The 22,812-nt window shown below is 51.6% G+C and overlaps 1 protein-coding gene across 5 annotated transcripts; it reads left to right on the top strand.

Moving 5' to 3' along the window:
- The first annotated feature begins 55 nt into the window (after positions 1-55).
- Positions 56-20,912, top strand: CYB5RL (cytochrome b5 reductase like). Of its 5 annotated transcripts, none has more exons than XM_019742876.2 (7): positions 56-112; positions 4,338-4,606; positions 5,494-5,642; positions 8,051-8,138; positions 11,644-11,748; positions 14,698-14,901; positions 19,172-20,912. In XM_019742876.2, the coding sequence occupies exons 2-7, from the start codon at positions 4,415-4,417 to the stop codon at positions 19,373-19,375; spliced, it is 942 nt and encodes a 313-aa protein (XP_019598435.2). In that variant the 5' UTR covers positions 56-112; positions 4,338-4,414; the 3' UTR covers positions 19,376-20,912. The 5 variants fall into 5 exon arrangements, with proteins under 5 accessions (XP_019598435.2, XP_074190858.1, XP_019598436.2 ...); XM_074334757.1 differs by lacking the exon at positions 19,172-20,912 and adding an exon at positions 15,404-18,020; XM_019742877.2 differs by having other exon boundaries at positions 89-318.
- Positions 20,913-22,812: the final 1,900 nt, after the last annotated feature.

Genomic DNA, 22,812 nt, shown 5'->3' with positions numbered 1-22,812 from the left:
GGATATCTTGCCTTGCCCCACCCCGCGGGCCGTTCTCATTTTCTCATAGGTGGGGACCGGGCAGGGAGGGAACCTGGAGGATTCTCACGTGAGGGGAAGCGCAGGAGTGTAGGTGAGTGGTCGTGGTTGGGGCTGGGACGCGACTAGGAGAATACCCGGACTTGAAACTCCAACGTAAGGCAACCTGGACCGCTAACGAGTACTGAGTGCTTGAGCAAGGCCCTTCTCTCTGAGCCCCAGTGTCCCTCGCCGTAAAAGCAATGCTAGAAACGCCTAAACTACCGCACCTGTACAGCGCCGGCTCGTAGTGGGTGCCTAGTAAGTTTCCTTCTCTCTCCGTCGGGCACTTTTACCGTCCCCTCCCCTGAGCCTGAGAGTGACCGGGTCCTCCACACCCGCGCCGCACCCGACGGCTCGTAGTGCAAGCCTCGTCCCCAGCGCCGAAAGTGAGTTACTTTCCTCCCTTTCCCTCGGGATTTCCCGTTTCGCCTCCTGGAAGCAAGGCCAGAGCGATGGAGGCGTTCCTTTGCTCATTGAGCAACTATGTATCAAATGCCCACTGTGTGTCAAGCATTGTGTTTGCGATTGTGAATAACATACACGTGCGTTGTAGAGCTTACAGTTTAGTGGGAGAAATAGCAAGTAAACAAAGTAAATAAAGCAGTTGCAATACACACACACACTTCCTATCCCTTTTCCCCCGTTATTTTTCTCTTTAGCATTTGACGTTAACACTATGTTTTCCATATGTATGCATGTTTATAATAACTATCTTCCACTACAGTGTGAGCTCCATGAGTGCAGGGGTTTCTGATTCTTCACTGCTGTATCCCCTTCCCCTAGAACAGTGCCTGACATGTAAGAAATATATATTTAATGAATGAATACTCATAGAAACAAATAGGGTACATAGTAAAGAATGAGAAAGAGATTCAGGGAGGGCCTCTGAGGGGAAGTGACCTTTAAGCAAGGCCTGAAGGGTGAGGCCGGTCGTCCAGGCAGGGGCTACAACGTGTGTTGAGGCCTGGCTTAAAGGTGTTGCCTCTTAGATGGAAAAAGTAGAGGCTGAGAGCAGGCATGAACCAGGTCTTTAAAATTCATTACTGACATGGCCAACTCCTCTGCCAATTTCCAAAGTACCAGAGAAAGTGAGATGATTAAAACACAGAAACGGTAAATTTAAGGCAAAGATTGATCTGAATAACCTTTGCAATGTATAGCAGTTTACAGCTCTTTCACTTATCTCGCTTTATCTTGCAAAATTCGCAGGGAGTAAGAAATTGGCATACAGAGGGGACCAGACCTCATTCCTTTGTATACATACCTAGTATATAACACAGTAAAAATGGGTTGAGTTGATGTAACACCATGCTAGGCTGCAAGAACTATGAAAGTAGAGCCCATGTCTTAGTTACCTCTGCTGTATCCCAGCACCTAGCACTGTGTCTGGCTCCCAGACCTTATTTGTAAACTAAAAGCACTCACCATTCACCGAAGCCTTCCAAATGCCAGGCCTGTGCTTGGTGGTAGAATACAGAAAGAATAAGACACCCCCTTGCCCTCAAGGGGGTCCCAGCCTGCCCAACCTTCCTGAAATCAGAACCAGCCGTAGAACCAGGTTTTCTGAAGCCAAACCCTTTCCTCTATAAGAGAAAGGTTTATTGCACACAGAGGGGCTGCCCTCCAACCAATGATAGTAAGTAGTAAGAAAATTTGGACGTGTCGTGGTCAGGACGAGCCTTTGGGCATCAGGCAAGAAGATTGGATTCAATCCAGTAGGCAGTGGGGAGCTGTTAAGAGATTGCCAAGCAGGGGATCGGTGTGATCAGAGCTGGTGGCACGTGTGCTGATAGATGGTGGAGACAGACTGGAAGCACATCCTTTGGGCCCATGGGAAGCTCCAGTGTAAATGGATGTGGGAAGCAGGAAACGTGGAAAAGATCTTAAAGGTCAGGACTCCTGGGAAGTGATTGCTAACCAAGAAATGGGACTTCCGGGTCCTCTGGCCGACTTGGTGGTTTGCATGTCTGCCCTTCCACAGACTTGTCCCACACCTTGATCCTAGCGTTTATGCATGAATGAAATTAGTGCTGTTGGGAGGCTCCACGGTGCCCATAAAATTCAGTGACAATTTGGCAAGTTGTGCCCCTGCTCTGTGCCAGCCTTGTGCCAGGCACTGGGAATTATAGATGAAGACCCCCTCCCTCCTGCCCTTCAGAAGCGTGAAATCTAGTGACAGAGCACCAGCCTCGAGACGTAAGAGACCCAGTTGTGCGTACTAACTACCACTTCTGGCTTCCTGATCGGGGCCTCTTCTGTGAAATGAGAAAGAACATGGCCTGCCTAGATATGCCTGTCGGGAGGTCTGCAAGGCAGTGCAAAGTCCTCAGTGGCATCTATTCTTCTAGAGGTTCCTATCTGTTTACTAGATGACTCTCCCACTAGGCCAGGAGCTCCTCCAGAGCAGAGACAAGTGTCGCTCACCTCTGCTTCCCAGTATCTCATTTAGCAGACATGCCTAATAAGTGTATATATGGCAGGAATGAATGGGAGGAAATCAAAGGCTGGAGTTCTTAGAGGTAGTTGCATTTTAGAGGAATGATATTTACATCAGATAATGTTCTGTGACATCAGACTTCCCCATAGTTCTGTTCTCAGTCAAGAGGGAAGGTATACTGTGTTTTACATTGATTTGCCTGTGGAATTTTAAATGAGTTGTTTGCTTGCAAGTGAGACGATCAGGTCTATTTCTATATAAACTGTGAGTTCCACACGTAAATATGGAGAACCTTGATAAATCCCAAACTGCCCTTACAGAAATACCTCAGGGTAAATCATAGCCATTTAGCTTCTTCTCCCTGATCTGTCTTTCAGACTGAATTTACCTAACAGTCCTGAAACCAAGCTCTTTCCCTCCCTCCCTCCCTCTCATCCTACCTTCTTACCTTCATGCCTTCCTTTCATGTAACACACATATTTTTGAATATATACTGTGCTGTTTCATAAAATGAATAAAAAACAAACCTCTGCCCTCAAGGAGTTGCCAGTCTCCAAGAGGAGAAAGACATGCAAATATGTAACTTCTGAATAGCATGACATGCTATAAGAGGCATTCATCTGAAGAGTATTGAGCACCGACGACAAGCAGGCTGGACCAAGTGCAGTGAGTGCTTGCAGGAGACAGCGAAGCCAAACAGCCCTCACAAGTCTCCAGCCTTCTGTTCTCTTCCTGGGCCCATCATCATCCCTTCCTTGGTGTCAGTGACCCAGCTCTCCCTCTCTAGACTCATGAACCTAGACCTGTCTAATCCAACTGACAACTGGAGTTTGTACTTGGATGCCCCATGGCACTCAGCATTCCTCAAACCTGAACTTACCATTTCCCCCACTTCTTTCCCCTAAAACTCAGTTTCTCTTGAGCCCACTTTCCACCCAGGGATCCAAGCTAGACACCTGAATGTCTCTTCACCCCTGTGTCCCCTTCTCCCTCACCTCCTGTCTAGTCAGTCTCTCTATCCTATTAATTCCTTCTTCAGTATTTCTCCAGTTGACCCCTGTCCTCTCATCTTTCCTGAAGCTTCCCTGGTCCAGGTGTTTGTTACCTTCCACCTGGACCATCACAACCTCTTCCTCCTGGTTTCCTGTGGTTGAGGAACAATATGTTCTGAAACCAGACAGACTGGAATTAAAATGCCAGTGCCACCGTTTTAGGAGCTGTGTGGCCTCGGGTAAGTTATTAAACCTTTCCAGGCCTCAGTGTTCCTGTCTGTAAAATGACACCGGTGACTTGCCATCAATTCTCAGTGAAAGAACATGATTCTGTTTATGCAGAGCTGGACAGTAGTGGTTAGGGTTGCAAACAGGTAACAAAACGAAGGAAATTAAGTGAATGATTATATCGAAAGTCAAGAGGATAGTTACAGGGGGTCAGGGGTGAGCAGGAAGGGACACATATAAGCGGCTCTTGGGATGCTGGCAAGGTTCTTTTTACTTGACTGAGTGGTAGTTACAAAGGTGTTCTTTTATAACATTTTATTTTTTATAATTATTTATTAAATTGTACCTATATATTTGACTTCATCATTTAAAATATTTTTAAAAATTCAATGAGAGTTTCTATGTAAAGTGCTTACTCCAGCACTCAGCGCAGGAATAGGTCAGGAAATCTTGATAGCCGGTCTGATAAGTCCTGCACGCCTGCCCCCCCCTCTGGGCACCAGGTCCCGGGGGGGATTCATCCCTGTCCCCAGTGCACGCACACAGCATGGCACCTGCAGGCTTCGGGAGAATGGGAAGATTAGAGGTGACCAGAGTATAACCACGTTTTCCTCTCCCAGACTGGCAAGGGAACGGGGCCTGGGCCCATGACCTCACAGAACCAGGCTGCTTCCCAGGCTGCCCAAGTTCATGGCCAATGGATGAGAGGGAGGAGGATGACGATGAGGAAGCCTGGTTGCAGCTTCGGCCGGTGGAGCCCTTGCCCTCCCAGTGCTGCGGCAGTGGCTGCTCACCCTGTGTGTTCGACCTCTATCACCGAGACCTGGCAAGATGGGAGGCAGCCAGAGCCAGCAAAGACAGAGGCCTGCTGAAAGGGAAGGAGTCCCAGGTGAGAGAGCTGCTCCTGAGACAAGAGGGCCAGGGTGGCAGCATGTACCTGGCCTCGGCCCTGTGCATTGTACCTGCTCGGAGAACCTTTCCCTGACTCTGTACAGCAGAGAAAAAAGAATGTGCTTAGTGGAAGCAGATAGAGCCAGGTTCAAAGCATGGCCCTCAGCTGGGGGTCCCAGGAGTGAATGGGGTGTGGACATTTTACAGGAGAGAGAGATCCATGAGTTCTGGCATTCAGAGAAGGCTTCCTGGAGGGTACAGGAGGGGTGGAATGTTAGGGGCAGTGGGCTGAGATTTAGAAGAAATAAATTTGAGTCGCTGCTTATGTTATAACCTTGGACAAGTAAGTCACTACCACGCAGGCCTCAGTTTCCCCACTTGTAAAAATAAGGATATTAGATTAGATAATCTTTAAGGTTTCATCAATTTCTAAATTCTGCAAATCTGGATCTTTAGCAGGTTTGAAGGGTGGGTGGGTTGTTCATACATTGGAGATGCGTATTCTGGACAGTGGGCCCAGCTTGAGCAAATGAAGGCTCACAGGTAGGAGGCCGCAGGGTTTTTGGGGAGGATGGAGAAGAGTGGCCTCTGACTCATGGGAGGTAAAGCGAGGCCTGAGGTTCATCCACAGCTGAGGAGCTTGCACTTTATCCTGCGGCCGAGGGGAGCCATGGAAGGCTTAAGAGCGGGGTGAGCACAGTATAAACTGCTCTGGTATTTTTTAGATCAGAGCATGAAAGGAAAGGAAGGTGGGGCCACTCTATTATAACAGAAAACTTACCAGCCAGGATAGCCTCTCCTTGGGGAAAATGGGAAGGATGCTTGTGGATGCTTGCATGTCTCTTGAGCCCCAGCTTCCAACTGTTGGATATTTTCCTGTTGTAGAGCTGCCCCTCCGAGCTGAACCCAGAGACCTTCCTGGCCTTCCGCATCAGTGCCATGGACAGACTCACTAAGGACACCTACCGTGTCCAGTTTGCGCTACCCGGGAACAGCCAGCTCAGCTTGCGGCCTGGCCAGCACCTCATCCTACGGTACACTCAGGCAGTGGGAGAATCAAAGCTTTGCTGCCCTGCTTTTCCATTTGCTAGTGTGTGGCCTAGGGCAACTGCTTACCCCCCCCCCCCCAAGCCTCCATTACTCATCTTCAGAATAGACATAGTAACACATGACTCAGAGGGTTTTGGGGATTGAGCTAAATAATCCATTTTCATAACAAATAGTAATAACAGCAAACCCTTTTATAGCACTTACTATCCAAAGCACAGTTCTATGTGCTTATACGTATGAACTCACTTAATCCTCACAAAATCCTGTGTGGTACGTGCCATTGTCATACCCAAGAGGAAACGGAAGTCAAAGAGGTTCAATAACTTGCCTAGGGTCATGTAGTTAGGAAATGTTGGAACCAGGATATGAAAGCAGGCTGTGTGGCTCTAGAGCCTGTGGCATTAACCTAATATTATCACCAGTTGATCCAGTAGACAGAAAGGACACTGTCATTGAGAGTAAGGGACTTGCCCAGAATCATGGAGCCAGGATTCAAACCCAGCTTACCGGCTCCTGAATTACACTCGTAACCACTCCTCTGAACTTCCTTTTTCCTCCCAGCCTGCTTTTGCAGGCTCCTCCCACCTCCGTCCCCACCCTCACTTGCACAGGGATGAGACCCTTTGGGACCTCCCGATGGAGGCCTCTGCCAGGCAGTCGACTCTGTGGGTCTGAGGCTGAGATGTGGGTGTGGGGATCAGGATATACTTGGATGGAATTTGGGAGCAAGTGGCATGGAAAGAAGGACGGGTGGAGGACTGAGCTGTGGCCACTCTGGCATTTACAGTATTGGCAAGAGGAGGAGGAGCCAGCAAGAGACAGAAGGTGCAGCCCGAGGAGAGGAAAACCAGGAGAGAGCCTCTTACCAGCCACTTGCCTCAAATTGACCCCTGGTGTTTGTGCCCAGCTCATTCTGGCCTGTGGCCAGGCTGATGGTCCGTAAAGCTCACTGTTCCAGTGGATGGGAGGGGCCACAGGGCACATCACAGCCCGTGCAACCTTCCATCCACATATCAGGGATGCCCAGAACTCCCGGCCTCTCTGCTGGTCTCTCTCCTCCACCGTCTCCACCACTCCAATGACATTCCTAACATGCAGATGACTATGTCACTCCCCATTCCCACAGCTGGTGCCCCACAGTGCCTCCCCAGTGGCATCCTAACCCAGGCCCCAGCTGCCCTACCCACCAAGTTCTTCTCCTCCCTCTCCCACACCGACCCCTGGCCCCAGCTCCGTGATCCACTCGCCAGTTCCTGCCCTACATTACCCTACCTCTAACTTTCACCCGGGCTATTCCCCTGCCTGGAATGGCTTCCCTTCCTGCCCCCCTGCCCCCTGTCAGTGGCCTGCTCATCCTTTAGTCCCCAGCTCCAGGAGGCCTCCTGAGGTTCCCCCAGGGAGAATGATCACTCCCTCCGTAGCATGTCAGTTTTGCATTTATTGTAGCAAATGTCCCAGTGCTCCTTGCATCCAAGCCACGCCACATGTTACTTCCTCATTTATTCCACAAGCATTCATTGAATATTTATGTCTAGCTCCCCCACTTTTGTTGCATTAGGACAGGGCCTTCTTTATCTGTGCATACCTCAGACAAGAGAGTTTTGCACATGGTCGGACTCTAGAAGGGTGCTTAGGTGCTTGTGGGAAGCTCTGAGGAGACATGAGGAACTTGGCTCGGCACTCAGAGCTGCGGGTGAATTCTAGCTGTGTGACCTTGGGCAAGTGGCTTTCCTTCTCTAAGCCTTGGTTTCCTCATTTGGCTTATTGTTTGAATGAAATAAGATAGTGCATATAATATGCCTGGTGTATAGTAGGCAGTTTAGGCAACAAGGCCGCCTGGACTGGTATTCAGGATGACCACCCTGGCCCCTTGCTGACCACGTTGTGGAGAGGACTCACGCATGCGGTCGGGCTTTGGAACAGGGCACCTTTGAGGAGCTTTCCAATTCCGACGCTCCTGGCACGAGGTAGTGAGTGTTTAATGAATGTTAGACACTTGTTAAACACAGTTGTTTTTATCTTTATCATTCTGTGGTTAAGAAGAGATCAGGAAAAAAACCTCAGTGATGTCCTAAAAACAGCTCACATCATCAGTGTACTTTTTGAAGCACTTTCCCACCTGTAATCCCAGCGGAACCACACAGCAGGGACATGGGTGGTTGGCCACATTTTATACAAGGGGCAGATAGGGGATTAATGACCTGCCCAGGGTCCCACAGCCGGCACATGGGAGTGGCGAGCTGAGTGCTCCTCTGTCTAGCTTGCTTGCCCTTCAGTGAGGACCCCTGGGGATGACCGGGCCCCACCTTCACTTCCACCAGCCTGGCAGAATAGGTACCTGTAAGGGTTTGTTGAATGGCTAACTTCCTGACCAAGAGCTTCTCTTTCCCAGAGGGATAGTAGATGACTTAGAAATTCAGAGAGCCTACACGCCCATCAGCCCTGTGAACACCAAAGGATACTTTGAAGTTTTAATCAAGGTGAGCTGATTCACATGATGCTCTAAAATGCTGTGGACCGGAGCCCCCATTTGCCGGCATGGTTGGGATGGGGTAGTTTCCCCCGATGTGCGAAAAGCTAATTTTCACATGGGAGGAGGCTGGCTTGAGGGAAGAGTGGGGACAGTGAAGAAGACCTTCTCCCATCTCCTTTCCTGGCAAAGGGGGGGCTGCTGGGCCACCTACAAAGGGAACATTCCTGACAGATTTTATGAAAAGGAGGCTCAGGCTGAGGAAGTTAAAGCTGCTCCTTCTCATTTTCTTGTCTGTCAATGGAGAATGAGCACTGAGCCTAGGGGAAGGGGCAACCAAGCTGCCCAGCACCTATTGTGTGCTGGGCACAGGGGTCCAGATGAGTCAGACGTGGTGCCTGTCCTTAGAGAAAAGACTGATCCGGGACAATGCAGTACGACAGATACCATGACAGGAGACCCCAATCCAACTCAGGGTAGCTGGAGGGGTGGGAAAGCAGGCTGGGCCTCCTAGCAGAAGAGCTGTGTTTGAGCTGTACGTTTTAAGTTAAGGAGTGGGGAACTAGAGGGAAAGGAGGGAAGGAAGCCGGGATCAGCATGCTTACAACAGCAGAGGGGGCATGATGGGGGAACTGTTTACCATTTGTCCTGGATCAGAGGGTGTGCAAGGAAAAGATGGGACGTGGAGGAACTTGGGGACCAAACTAACCTGAGATCACCTCTGGGGAAGGTGGGCAGGGGCCCAGGCATTTGAGTCGGGCCTTAAAGGAGGAATACAAATCGGCAGTGGCAGAGAATGGCGTTCCAGGCTGAGGGGACAGCTAACCAAAGGCAGGGAGGGGCGAAACAGAAGAAGGTGTCGTGGGAATTATGCCCAGTCTGAATGGCAGGAGGACAGGTGCTTGTGGGGGCAGCCAGGGTGGTGAGGGAGTTGGCAGAGATGGCATGAACAAAGTGGGTTGGCTATAAAACACCCCAGAGACCCAAAGAATAGGCCCCAAATGTATAAGAAGTCATGAAGGTCCAATTATGTGGGAAAAATAATTCAGCGGAACTATGTGAAATACTCCATTTTTGACTTACAGAAGCAGCAGTTTCATATGGGTCAACGTGATAAATACATAGCTCTCGATCATTATTTCCCAAATGGAGTCCTGGGGAACACCACTGTTTGAGAATAGCTTTCACATCCTGTATCTCCCTTGTAGGACACGAGTTATTACCCCCATTTCCTTGATAAGCAAACTGAGGCTCCAGGAGAACCCAAGGCTCCACAGCTAGTAAAAAATGCAGCTGGCTGGTGGGTGAGCCCTGGCCTCCTGACTCCAAGAGCCCAGCCCTGTCTGTGGCTCCCATCTTCCCTGCCTGCTTTCAGAGCCTGAGTGTTTATTCCCTCACACATAAGCTTGGATGGGATCCCTTTTCCACACAACTGTTTGTCTGGGAGATTCCACAAATCCTCTCCAAATGGCCTGCTTCCCCAAGCTGCTTGTCTGGGTGTGTTTCTGTTGAAAGGATAAGCCTGGAGACAGTTCTTCAGGGCAGCTGGATATCTCCCAGCTGCAAGGCTGATTTTCTCCTTCGTTTACTGGAAAGCCTCTCTTTAGAGAGATGCTTAATTATCCCTAAGCCGCTGGCTAGGAAGAGCTGGAAATGTCTTTGCAAATTGCGAAGGCAGATGGCTTTTTTCAGGTTTACCCTCCCATGTAGATGGGAAGGAGGAACTCCCGTTTCTCAGGCACCTTTGGGGCACCAGGCACTGCTACTGGCTCTTTATTTTCATTATTTCGATTCAACATCAGAACCAGCCTACAGAGGTCACATTATCCCCGTTTTACAGATGAAGAAACTGAAGGTCAGAGAGCTGATGTCATTGTCCCCACGCCCCTTGGGTAATATGATTCCCAGTGAAAGGGCAGAGGTTCAGATCAGTCCTGTTTGACAAGTGTGTATTGAGCCATGCTCTGTGTGGGTGCTAGACACATGGAAGAATCTTTCCTTACCCCTCGAGGACTGTCTGTGCCAGGGGCCTCTAAGGCCACTGGGGGGCTGTGCCTCTCGCGAGACTGGGGCCAGAAAACGAGGTGTGCTCTGAGACACAGCCTCCCGCAAGTTAGATGGAAACCGTAGCCTCCCTCCCGGACCTCTTCCAGGCGAGCCAAGGACTTCCCTTGCTTTATATCGTACATGTGGTGTCCAGGGAAGCCAGGGAAGGTGCTGGAGCTGGTGGTGGGTGCTTACAACATGTGTGATGAGCGAAGCCCAGTCTCTCTCAAGCCTGGTGACAATCTCATTCCAAACACCTTCCGGTCCTGTTGTCCACTGCTTCCCCCTCACCCTGCTCTGCTGTGTCCGCTTGCTGTTCCAGCACATGACCTTGGCTGGCCTAGCCCTGACCATACCATACCTGATGTCCAGAATCCTCTCTGCCCTCCTGCTCCCGTCCCCAGTGAACTCAGTCTTACCCAGCCTTCAAAGCCCAGCTCGAATGCTTCCTCCTTCAGGAAGCTGTCCTTAATCCTGCTCCGTCGGAAGTGACCGCATGTCCTTAGGGCTCTCCCAGGACTTTATCTTTCTCATAGAGTATTAGGTGGTCTCTGCCTTGTGTATGTCTGAGACTTAGGTTCCTCCTAGATTGTGAAGTCCTTACGGGGAGGGGCTGAATCTGGTTAATTGATTGATCGATTCAGATATTTATTAAGTCCTTTCCATGGTTCAGGCACTGGATTCCTTCATGGAGCTTCAGGTCCAGCTGTTTCCTCTGTAGCCTCAGCGTGGTGCCTGGCATAGAGTGGGCAGGCCCCCAGGAAGGTAGACTGCCCTCCCCCCGTAGAGGAATCCCCTCCTACAACCTGTAGTTTTTGCATCCAGCCAGGAGACAGTGCAGGGTAATGCAGAGATTTCAGATGAGTGTCCTACAAACTGACTCCAGCCCATTAATGTATTTGGTTTTGGCCTGTTCAGCGTTTTACAATTTTGAATTAATGGCTGACTTTTCAAAAATGGGAGAATTTACATAAAAATATGGACATCCTGCTCCTATGGAAAATCAGAAGCTGTGGCATCATCAGCCCCATCAACTATGTACTGGAATCTACAGAATGGCTTCCTCCTTTAGAAGGAACGTTCACTCGCCCACTTACCACTGTCCTCACCGTTCCCTGCTGCTCTCTGAGACTGAGTCTGAGTGTTCGGGGCCATCAATCATCTTGTACCCACTCTTCACTCATTGGTGTGTTACCTGCGTGGCCCCTTAGTGATTTGAGGCCTCTGTAGTTAGAGCTGGACGTGCTGTGGACTCGCCTCCCAGCCTCACCATTTCCCGTCTGTGGAAGCTTCTGGGCCTCATCTGAAAATTGGGAATGACAGCGCCAATTTCATGGGATAATTAGGAGGATTAAATGAGAGAACACATGTAAAGCACCTAGCAGTGCAGAAAGGGCTCTGCATTCATGGCCGATGTGTATGGGCCGCATGTGCCGGTTCCAGTGAGGTCTCCCTGTGTTTGCTCCCAGTGCTACCGGACAGGGCTGATGTCCCGGTGTGTCGAGTCCTGGAGAGCAGGGGACACAGCTTTCTGGCGAGGACCTTTCGGAGGCTTCTTCTACAAACCCAACCAGGTCAGTGACAACACCCTGGGTCCTCAGGAGACCCCTCCCAGCTTAGCTTAGCCTCCAGGACTGCAGTGTCAGGTTTCAAGCTATCGGTTCGCACTGTACCATTCTTCCTGAGCCCAAACCTAATCCCGAGAGTATCCTTGGGGTTGGACAACGGAGGAGATGGAGTCGGCACTAGGAAACAAAATTGCCTGCCCATGCTTCAGAACTATCCATGGCTGCTCATTGCTTAGAAAATCGAGACTCATATACTTGGTACGCAGGGCCCCTCTCCCATCTCACCCTCAGGTATCTTCTCAGATTTATATTCTAGTTGCAAGACTGTAGAGACCGCCCCCTAAAGGTGCCCCATGGCTCCCTGCTTGGCGGGGCCACCGCTTCCTAGCCTGGAATGCTCTTCTCATCTTCACGTTACATTCAAAGCCTTCCCTGACATTCCCGGGAAGAATTAGTGATTTCTCATCAGTTGGTGCATGGAGAGGAATTTGGCAGCATGTACCTAGAGTCAAGAATCTTCTAGTCCTTTGACCCAGTGATTCCCCTTCTGGAAGTCTATGGAGAGAATCCAAAATACCCGCTCTTTTGCACATGTTCATTGCAGCTTTATGTATCATAGCAACAATTTGGAGATAACTGAATATCCAACAATAGGGGAACAGTTAAGTACCTTGGGTTGCAGTTACTTGAAAGAATATTATCCTGGATTTTAAAATTATTTTTATAAATGATGTTATATGTTCATGCTATAAGATCAAGGTACAAACGCTACATACAAAACTGAATATACAACAAGCTGGGAGACTAAGTTAAAAATGCACTGAAAAAATATGAAAGAAAATGCAGTGAAAAATGTTAGCAGCTCTGGGTGATGGGATAATGAGTGATTTTTATTTTCTTCATTATACTTTTCAAATTATCCACAGTGAATACCTATTATCTTTATAATTAGGAAAACAAAGCAAAACAAAAACAAATGGAAAAGAATGAATCATTCCTCTCCTTTTTTTTTTTGTTTAATTTAAAAATAGATTTTGTTGTTTTTTGGTTTTTTTCTTTATTACCAATGCAATACATTTCATTACCAAAAAAATCAGCAGACATAGAGAGGCAGAAAGAAGAAAATAAAGAACACCTTCAGGCCATCTACCCAGATATACCTTGGCATGTAGCCTTCCGAATGCTCTTTCACACGTGTGTGTAATAATAACCAGTGTGTATGTGGCACCTCCTCTGTGCCTGGTCCTGATTTTAGCACTTGACCATGTAGTAACTCATTTAATTCTCACAAGAACTGCTACGTACTGCTACCCCCATTTTACAGACCTGTGGTGCGCATATATTAATATTCTTCTACAGTATTCTCCTAGTGCTAACCATGCTCAGCCTTGCATTTTAGCTGAGGGTGTCCCTGTGTTTCCCAGGCCCTTGAGGGCGGGGCCTAGAATTGTTCCTGTTTCCTCCCGACCTTGAGGGGCAGCTGATGAATGTTGTCTTGAGCACTTTTTGCAGGTGGAGCCTCTCCATGCCTTGTGGCTGCTCCCTGCACCTGTAGAACCCCTCTGGAAAGCCCCACACTTCCTGAGGTTGGAGGGCCCAGCAGTGAGGAAGAAGAGATGGGGTCTCACACAGTGACTCTTGGCCCCAGATGGCAGCTAGGCTAGGCTCTGCTCTTCTGAGGGGGCCACGGTGCTCTGGTCTTCTTCCGGCCCTGTCGTGCTGCTCTGTGGTTATCTTCATGGCATATGAACCTCACGTCAGCCCAGAGGACAGGCGCATTAGCATGTCTGTGCGTTGATTCCCTAGGTTTCCCAGGTATCCACCCGAGGCCGGGCCCGTGATGGGTCAGAATGCGGCCCCTGGGCTCCAGAAGCACACAGTCTGATGGGGAGACAGACACACAAATAGATGACGACGACACAGCATGACCAGTGTTGTGAGGACGGTACGCAGAGGGCTGAGGGAACACAAGGAAGGCCCCGTGCCCCTGACTCAGGGGAGTCTTCCCAGAGGAGTCTGAGCAGCGATAGGCAAAGGAGGCAGAACACGGCAGGCTAAAGACGGGGTGACCGGGAGAGCACGGACACAGGGCTGGGTGGCGTGGCCGGTGGGAGGGCCTCAGCGAGGGGAAGGGCTCTAAATCGTTAAGCCCCAGGCTCTGCACCATGCACTTTATGCTGTGTCATTTAATCCTCACGACGTTCTGAGACAGGTGCTATTATAGGGAGGCGCTACTATTTTTTATCAGTGAAGAAAAGAGAGGTGAAAGAATTTGCCCAGTCCCGTGGCTAGGGACGTATACCCAGATCTCGCTGACTCCTGATACTTGAGGGGTGTCACATGCAGAAGTGCACTGTGCAGTGACTGTCAGTAGTTAGTGAAAATCCAGACTGCATTCACAGAGGCCTAATCTCTGTGAACGAGGCTGAATACCTCACTGTGTGCGTCAGGCCCTAGCCTTGAAGCACTGACCTTAAAGAGGATCGCTCCACTTTAAGAGGCCCCGAGCCAGGAGGTGGGTTCAGTGAGGAGGGATTCATGGAACTGGGGCCTCTTGGAGGGGAAACTCACTTTCATTGCGTGGCTTTTCTGTGATGTATCGTCGAGGGAGAAGCAGACTGAGGGGTCCAAGCCAGGGCCCTCAGACCTCTGTGGGTCTGCCCTGGGGCAGAGGAAACAGCCCAGAGGGCAGGGCTGGGATGGGGGCAGTGGGCGAGGCTTCTCTGGGAGCAGGTTTCAGCTCAGTGTGAGGTGGGAAGACCTCCCTGGCAAGGGGAGTCAGTCCATAATAGAGCAGACTGCCTTGGGCGGTAGTGGGCTACCTGTCCGCAAAAGCATGTAAGCAGAGTCCTGTGGAGATGCTTTGGGTCAGGCAAGCCCAAGGGAAGGCCCCACTGTGGGTGAGTGCGGTGAGACTCCCCAGCCCAGCCGTCACATACCCGTGCTGTTCCCCAGTACGGCGAGCTCCTCATGCTGGCTGCGGGCACCGGCCTGGCCCCCATGGTGCCCATCCTGCACAGCATCACAGACAATGCGGACGACGAGACCTTCGTCACCCTGGTCTGCTGCTTCAAGACCTTTGAGGACATCTACCTGAAAACCTTCCTCCAGGAGCAGGCCCGTTTCTGGAACGTCCGGACCTTCTTTGTACTCAGCCAGGTGAGCCCAGGGTGACTTCCTCCCCTGCCTGAGACTCTGCCGTGCCCTGGGGCCTCTCTGCCCTAGGCTGGCCTCTAGTTGAACCATGTACCTGGCAAGGGAGGCAGATATTGTCATGTTTGTTATGCAGATGAGGAAACATCCTCAGAGAGGTGAAGGTGCGAGCCAGTGTCATGCTGCTCAATGGGGTCAAACCAGGTTGAGCCCGAGCTGTCTGATTCCAGAGCTCTAGCTCTCACCCCGCATGCTTTGCTGCCTGCCATCTGCCCTCTGGCATCATCAGCTGTATGGGCTGGGGACCTGGTTGTGGGGTCAGTGGGCCAGGCCACAGACGTCCCCTAGGATAAGCGCCCTGAGGCAGGGACCGGGTGTCTGGATCACCGTGCTCTCCTCAGCACTTAGCGCAGAGCAGGCACTCCCTCCATCAGCGATGGGTAAAGTGAACTGGATGTGAGAGCTCTGCGTTTGTTAGCGTCCCGACCACCTCACGTTGTCCCCGCAGGGGAGGAAAGCTGCTTTTCAACTCTCCAGGCTGCAGAGACTCGAGCTGGAAGCGACTCTGCCTTCTGACTCCTCTTCCCTCTGATTCCCCCCCTCCCTTCACTTAGGCCTTCCTAGGCTCCCCCTCTGGGCCATAGCGTGGGGGGCCCATCATGCCCTTTATCTCAAGCCAGGCCCTCAGCTCTCTTGGTTCACCTGCCTTTCTCTGGTTGGTAGCTTTATTTTTCCTACACCCCCTGGGCTGGGATCCCCTGCCAGGACTGCCCCCATCTGTTCTCTGTTGCTCAGGGTCAGCTTCACTGCTCCGTACTTTGGAGCACTTGTCTCATCCATTTCCTCTTTGAAACAGCTTTAGAGTGTCCCTAAAGACCTCTGTGATCCTTGACATGATGAGTGGGTGGGAGGTGACAGGAAACTGTGTTTCCATTCCCAATACCTGGATTCCCCAGGGGCTGGGGTCTGCAGGCCTGGCCTTGAGCCAGACGCATCGAGAGGGTCGTGCTTGGTGAACATTAGTAGCAACAGCAGTACCCAAGGCAGCGGAATGAAGCAGAAAGCTAGTGTGCAGCCTGAGTGGGAGACGGGGTGACGGAAGGGCCACTGCTACCAGGCAGCACACTCAACCCTGCCCGAGCGCCTGGTCAAGGAAGGTGGGAGGGGGGCCAAGAAGCAGGCACCTGGCAGAGTTGCCCTGGCTGGCCAGTCTTCCTTTTTCCCAACCACATGCCGGGTGCCAGAGATACAAAAATGTAGATGACCTGCTCCCGGCCCTCCAGGTTCTCATCTGTATATGAGAGACAGCCACGGGGATGGCTGACAATGGCTCCCCTTCATTGAGCTCTTGCTCTATGCCTGGCACTGTTCTAAGCGTTTATGTGTGTTAACGCATGTCACCCCCACCACAAACTTAGGAGGCTTGAACTGCCATCATGCCCATTGTACAGAAGTGGAAACTCAGGCACAGGGAGAGTTAAGAATCTTGCCCAAGGTAACACAGCAAGTTGGTGGAGAGCTGGTGTGAACCCAGGTGGTCCTGCTCCAGAGGCCCTGGTCTTACTGCTCACCAGGATGAGACAGCACAGGGATGGGTGCTGCTCAGGGTGTTCAGGATGCTGTAGCAAGCAGGGAGGGCTTCACGGAGGGGATGGCATCTGAGCCTGGGCTTGAGGGTAGAGTTGAGGTTCACCAGCAGTAGAGGGCCTGGGGCTTTGATGATGCCAGTGGGCTGGGCTGGCTGTCGATGGCAGGGGTGATGCCCATCTGTGCTCCCTCCACCCAGGGTCCTCCCTCCCCTGCCTCAGGCTCAGTGACAGCATCTTCAGGCAGCTCCCTGCTTTAGCCACCCTGCCAATTTGTCCTTCATTCTACAGCTGGAAGGGCAGCGCCGACCACACCAGCACCCTGCTTCTAGCCCTTCTCTCGCTCCCCACTGCTCTAAGGATGACATCCAAACCCTCACAGCTGTGCCAGCCCACTGTGGCCTTGTCTCCTAGCCTGCCCTCCCTGCGTGCTGTGTGCTGCTGTCACTGGTCTGCTTGTGGTTGGTTGCAAGTGCTCTGTGCTTCTCTGGCTGCCAGGCCTGTGCTCAGTGTTCCCCTTGCCAGGAGTGCTTTTCCCCACTTCTTTACCTAACATCTACTCATCCCTCACATCTCTCTGCTGAGGTGTAATTCCATCCTGGAAGCTTTCCCTGAGTCCCCCAGCTGGTGTAGATGTTTCTGCTCTCACAGCCTGAGCTCTCCTCCTTCACAGTACCCCCCACACACACTGCACCGTCATTGTTTACGGGTCTCCTCCCGACCTGAGCAGCAACCAGCCACTGCATCTCTGGGTGCTCAGTGGGGATGGGCTGAGCTGAACCTAACTGGCCTGAGGGAAGCGGGCAGTGAGGAGAGGTGAGGCCGACCACGCTGCTCGTCCCTGCTCTCAGGGGCCCATGAGGTGTGTCAGAGCATGGAAGGAGCACAGGAATGTCCAGGTCAGCAGCCAGGACCCCTGTCAGCACCACAGTGTTGTCCTCGGGGCCCTCAGGTCCCACAGACTGTGAGGTGGGCTCCAGGGAATGCACCTGAGATTAGAAGCCTGCACTCACAGAGCCTCTGTCAGGGTTTCCCCTCACCCCACACTCATCACAGGAGCTCAGAGAGGGCAGTGTCACTCACTAGGAAGTGACAACAAAGCTCGGATTCCAACACCAACCCCACACCCCCATCCTGCCTCTGGTGAGCCCCAGGAACTGGAAGCTTGGTGTAATAGGGTCTGCGGGGCTCTGAATAGTCCTATTCTAGTGGGGTTTTGTTTGTTTTGGGCACTGGTTACATGGTTTCTTCTCTGTTAAAGTTCTTCAAACTATATGTACTTAGTGATTTCTGTAATTTTGTATCGGTATGTATGTTATACTTCAACAAAATGTTTACTTAAAAGAAATTCCTCTAGGTAAGGGGGTTGGGGGGTGGGAGATGAGGGTAAGGGGCATCAAATATATGGTGATGGAAGGAGAACTGACTGGGTGGTGAACGCACAATGAGATTTATAGATGATGTAATACAGAATTGTACACCTGAAATCTATGTAATTTTACTAACAATTGTCACCCCAATAAATTAAAAAAAAAGAAATTCCTCTAAGCCCGCTGGTGGTGGAGCTTTTCTTTGGTGACCCTGAGGATGAAAGCCACGAGCTGAGGCTAGAAGGGCAGGAAGAGAGAAGGGGCCGCACTGTCCAGTCCGAACTACCTCTAGACTTTTTTTTTTTTTTTTTAAACAATGTTTGTTATTGGTTTGTTTTTTTTGTGTTTTTTTTTTTTAATTTTTTATTGGGGAATATTGGGGAATAGTGTGTTTTTCCCGGGCCCATCAGCTCCAAGTCGTGTCCTTCAATCTAATCTAGTCGTGTCTTTCACCCTAACAGCTCCAAGTCCAGTCGCTGTTTTCAATCTTTAGTTGCAGGGGGCACAGCCCACCATCCCATGTGGGAATTGAACCGGCAGCCTTGTTGTTGAGAGCTCACGCTCTAACCAACTGAGCCATCGGCCGCTCCTCTGGAGGCTCAGTGGCAGCTCGTTGTCTTCAATCTTAGTTGTAGAAGGCGCAGCTCACTGGCCCATGTGGGAATCGAACCAGCAACCCTGTTGTTGAGAGCTCATGCTCTAACCAACTGAGCCATCCGGCCGCCCCCTCAAGCCTTTTTATGTGAGGGAAACAGACCCTTCTCCCGGTAGGCACTGCTGCCTGGGCTCTCTGATATACATGGGCAGGATGAGGCCAGGAACCTTTTTTGTTTAGAGCAGCTGCCATGTCCCCAGTGCCAGGCACAAAGTGACCACTCAGTAACTACCTGTTAAGTCAATAAGTTTATTGAAACCTTTAAACAAATGAACAAAAGTTATGTTCCAAGGGTGATGGTGCTAGACAACCTTGGGAAAATGCTGAGAGACCCACGGTCAATGGAAGAAAACATTCCCCCTAGTGACAGTTGGTCCCCCGGAGGCAGTGAGAACCCGTGGGGCCCGAGTTCTAGTCCTGCCACTGCCCCTGCCTCATTGATTGCCTGGGGAACGTCCCTCCTCCCTGTGCCTCTGCTGTTGTAGGAGGCTGGTTGTGAGGGTGATCCGAGTGCCAGTGTGAGCAAGTGCCTGGCTCGTGACAGGGCTAGGTGGGGGTTGCCTTCCCACCCCCTCTGCCTTAGTTTCTTCGTCTGGCAGAGAAGAGCTGGCTGTGTGAACCGAGGACCTCCCAGTAATCACCCCCACTCTTTCTCATCGTCCCAGGAGAACTCCCTGGAGCAGCTTCCCTGGAGTTACCGGGAGAAGACCCGCTTCGGCCGCCTGGCCCAGGACCTGATTGAAGAGCTGGTCGGCTCCTGTCGGAGAAAACCATTTGCATTGGTCTGTGGCTCGGCCGAGTTTACCGAGGACATGGCCAGCTGCTTGCTACGCGCCGGCCTGACCAAGGATTCCTACTTCCTCTTCTAGCCCTGGCATTGCAAAGCCCAGGCCGGGGGCCTGCCATGGGGACACAGGAAAGAGCACAGACGGCATCAGAAGTCGTGGACCACCGCTTATTTCCCAGGTGACCTGGGGCAGATGTCTTTTCCTCTGCGCGCCTCCATTTCGCATCTACCCCATGAAGTTCCTGACTCCCTCAGGCAGACATCCTGCTGTGCAGAGGGTGGATGGGGCTGCAGCCTGGGCATCTTGGGGGACTCCCCAGAGGAAGCCAGGGCCAGGCTGAGCCTCAGGATTGGGAGGCGTAGGCAGGAGAAGAGGCGGGAGGAGCTTCCCCAGTTCCTCAGGTGACAGAGCTTATGTGAGGCTTGTGTCAGGCCCTGCCCTGTAATGTCTGTTCCAGAGCCTGCTGCCCCCGGAGACTGGGCATCGCTCTGTGGGTGTCCTGTGTGGCCTCAGAGCTGGTTCAGACGAGGTGCTCACTAAGTGTTCAGGGAATGGTCAGAGGGGCGGCTGCGAGCGCTTTGGAGGAGGAACGTGCCTTATATACCTCCTGGGCCATGAGCCTGACACATGGAAGGTCTTGCGTTCTGTGACCTGACCACATTCTCAGAGTGAGGTGGGGACTTGGATTGGCCCTCGGCCTTTCCTGCTGCAAAGGCTGCACTTTTAGTCTCCCTTCCCTGGCTCAAGAGCCCAGCCCAGAGTCCTTTTTCCAGCAAAAGGCACACACTCAAACGCCCCTCCTTCCTGCAGGCAGCCAGCTCAGTCCTCGCCTTCAGCTCTGGCACCCTGGCTACAGTTGCTAAGGAGAGCTAAAGATAGAGCAGGAGTCAGGAGACCTGGGTCCCTGTCCCTGCACTGCCCACTGAGTGGCTACTGATTTCTGACCCACCCACCTCTCCCCTCCATGCCCCGCCCCCTCCATCCTGCCTGGGGCATGTCCGCCCCAGGGAAGCCCCCACTTCTGGGCGTGCACTGCAGGTAAGGAAGTCTGCTTTGCACAGCCTGGGCTCCAGTGCGCTGCACCTGCGCAGGCTGGTTACAGGCAGCCCCAGAGTCAGAATGTTAAGTCCTGGAATCTCAGAATGAGAGGACCATGGAATCAGAGAGTTAGAATTTTACAGTCATAGAATCCCAGTCCTCGTCATAGCAGAGATTAAAGTTAAGGACTCCAGAAAGCATCCAGTCAGGCAGACTCATTGTATCAATGGGGAAACTGAGGCCCAGTGACACTAACTGACCTGCCCAAGGTAAAATAGGTCACGGCAGAGCCAACACTAGAAGCCAGGTCTCCTCATGTCAGCCCTGTGCTCAGAGTTCTGGACCCGTGACTTTCAAACTGGGCGCCACAGGACCCACGGGTGCCTGGCATGGCAGCAGGGAAGGGATGGTCAGAGGGGATCTCCAGGCCGCCCTTCAACCAGAGCAGTTTTATTTTCATCCCATTTCTACCTTGGGGCTTGGATTAATTTTCATTTGTGAAATAGGGTTTTCTTGCACTACCTAAAAAGTTGGGGCAAATCTCTGTGCTGTTCCATGTTCAATAAATAAGACAAGCAGTTGGGGGATGGTACCAAAGGTTTCAAACTGTTTCACAGGCAGAATTCCATGGTCAAAATGATACGGAGAATACCTTTGTGAACTTTGCCAAGAATCACATGTACACAAGCATGTTATAGGCTCTGAAAAGTCCAATCAAAGGTAAAGAAACTTTTCTCATTTTGTTTAACTCAGAGTTTCCCAAGCTTATTTAACTGTAGAGCATTTTAATCCTCTAGAATCTTTTGAGACTAGTGTTCCATAGAACATGCTTTGGGAAGTGCTGGTTTGTTGCCCGGCCTCCTTTTAGCACCGCGTAGAGTGTGGGAAGGTCCTGCACTGAGCAGAGGTCCCAGAAGGAACTGACTTCTCTCCGCCTGGCCTGTGACTTGGGCGAGACAGGTGTCTCCTCTCGGCCGCGGAGGTCTGGGCGTCTTCCTCTCTCTCAGCACGGCCTGGTGATTCTCCTCACAGGTAGTCCTGGAGGGCCCGTCATGAGCCACACTCTGTTCTGGGCACCAGGAGACAACAGTGAATACCACAGGTACAGTTCTGGGGAGCTCCACTGGGGAGCTTACGGCCGGAAAAGGAGGGCAGACATTAAACCGGTCATGCTGAAAGGGAGGAGTGTTCCAGAAAGGGGCTTGTGGAGAGTCGATGGCAAGGGTGTTTAGCCTGTCCTAGGAGAGGGCCAGGAACACGTCACTGCACTGAGGGTAGAGGCTTCAAAGGCAACATCCTTACTCCAGGGTGGTAGGGGTGCCCACTGAAGGGGTGGGGGTCTGGGGCAGTTGTGGGTGTCTCTCTTTGTCCCCTTTGAGATACTTATATTTGGATAGTGTACGAGGTCACGCGCTGATCACCAGCAGCCCTTCTTGTACTAAAATGTTGTCCTCTCCTTCCCCTCAATCCATGTGGGATCTGTGCAGCCTGGATACCATGTGGGGTCTCTTACCATGCACATTGGTGGGGACCCAGCCGTGCCCTTGGTGCCAAGATGCCAAAAGGCTCCTATCGTCCGGAACCTTGAGAGCTCGTGGCTGGGAGCCATGCCTCACAAGATGCCAGGGCTGCCATCTCTCCTGATAACGCCACCCCATGTGTTGTGGGAGCTGTGCTGTCAAGGTGACGGTAGCAGAAATGACAGCTGCCTTAGTCCACCCCCGCCGTGTTTTGCCTACACCCCTGGAGCAGTCCCCTCGTTGGTCTCCCAGCCTCCAGCCTCTCCCCCCACAGGCCCTTTCACACTGCAACCAGACTGGTTTTTTGTTATTGTGATAAAAACACTTAACATGAGATCTACCCTCTTAACACATTTTTAAGTGTGCAGTGCATTGTTGTTGACTGTAGATGCAACGCTGTACAGATCTCCAGGGCCTTTTCACACCACTGGTTCTAACATGCAGATCTGAGCCTGTCGCTCCCTTGCTGAAGATCCTTCGATGGCTCCCAGCTACCCTCAGGATGCAGCCTCTTGGCTTTGTTTACCTTTCCAGACTTATGTTACTGACCCCTTGCTCCCAATTCATGTTCCAAACTTGTCTCCTCCGTCAGTCCGTCCCTTCAAATTTGTTGCTCCCTCTGCCTGGGCCATCCTGCCACCCTCCTGTCTTCTACTCACCTTTGCTTACCTCCTTGTCTTTTGGGGGCTTAGCTGAGTGTCACTTCCTGTCGGAAGCCTTGCCTGCCTCGCCACTCCAGGCTAGATTAGTGAGGAGCCCTGTGCGTTCTTCTGTCGCTGCACGTCTCACACTCTTGTTTGCATATGAGCACATCAAGGGCCCATCCTGAGGCCTGCTCTCTGTGTGCCCAGCATGGGCGGGCACTCAGTACATCCTGGATGTCCAACACCCGACGAAGAACCAATACTCATGGAGTCCTTTACAAGTTGCAAAGTGCTTTTCATCTAAACGGAAGCACAT

Source organism: Rhinolophus sinicus, linkage group LG06 (assembly GCF_036562045.2).
Source record: "Rhinolophus sinicus isolate RSC01 linkage group LG06, ASM3656204v1, whole genome shotgun sequence".
Taxonomy (NCBI): domain Eukaryota; kingdom Metazoa; phylum Chordata; class Mammalia; order Chiroptera; family Rhinolophidae; genus Rhinolophus; species Rhinolophus sinicus.
Note: the sequence above shows the minus strand (reverse complement) of the source record. Positions and strands in the feature narration are given on the sequence as shown.

Coding starts and splice junctions, on each gene's coding strand:
- CYB5RL (XM_019742876.2), top strand. CDS start 4,415: ATGGATGAGAGGGAGGAGGATGACGATGAGGAAGCCTGGTTGCAGCTT. Junction 5,643..8,050: donor GGCCAGCACCTCATCCTACG/GTACACTCAGGC, acceptor TCTCTTTCCCAG/AGGGATAGTAGATGACTTAG. Junction 8,139..11,643: donor ACTTTGAAGTTTTAATCAAG/GTGAGCTGATTC, acceptor GTTTGCTCCCAG/TGCTACCGGACAGGGCTGAT.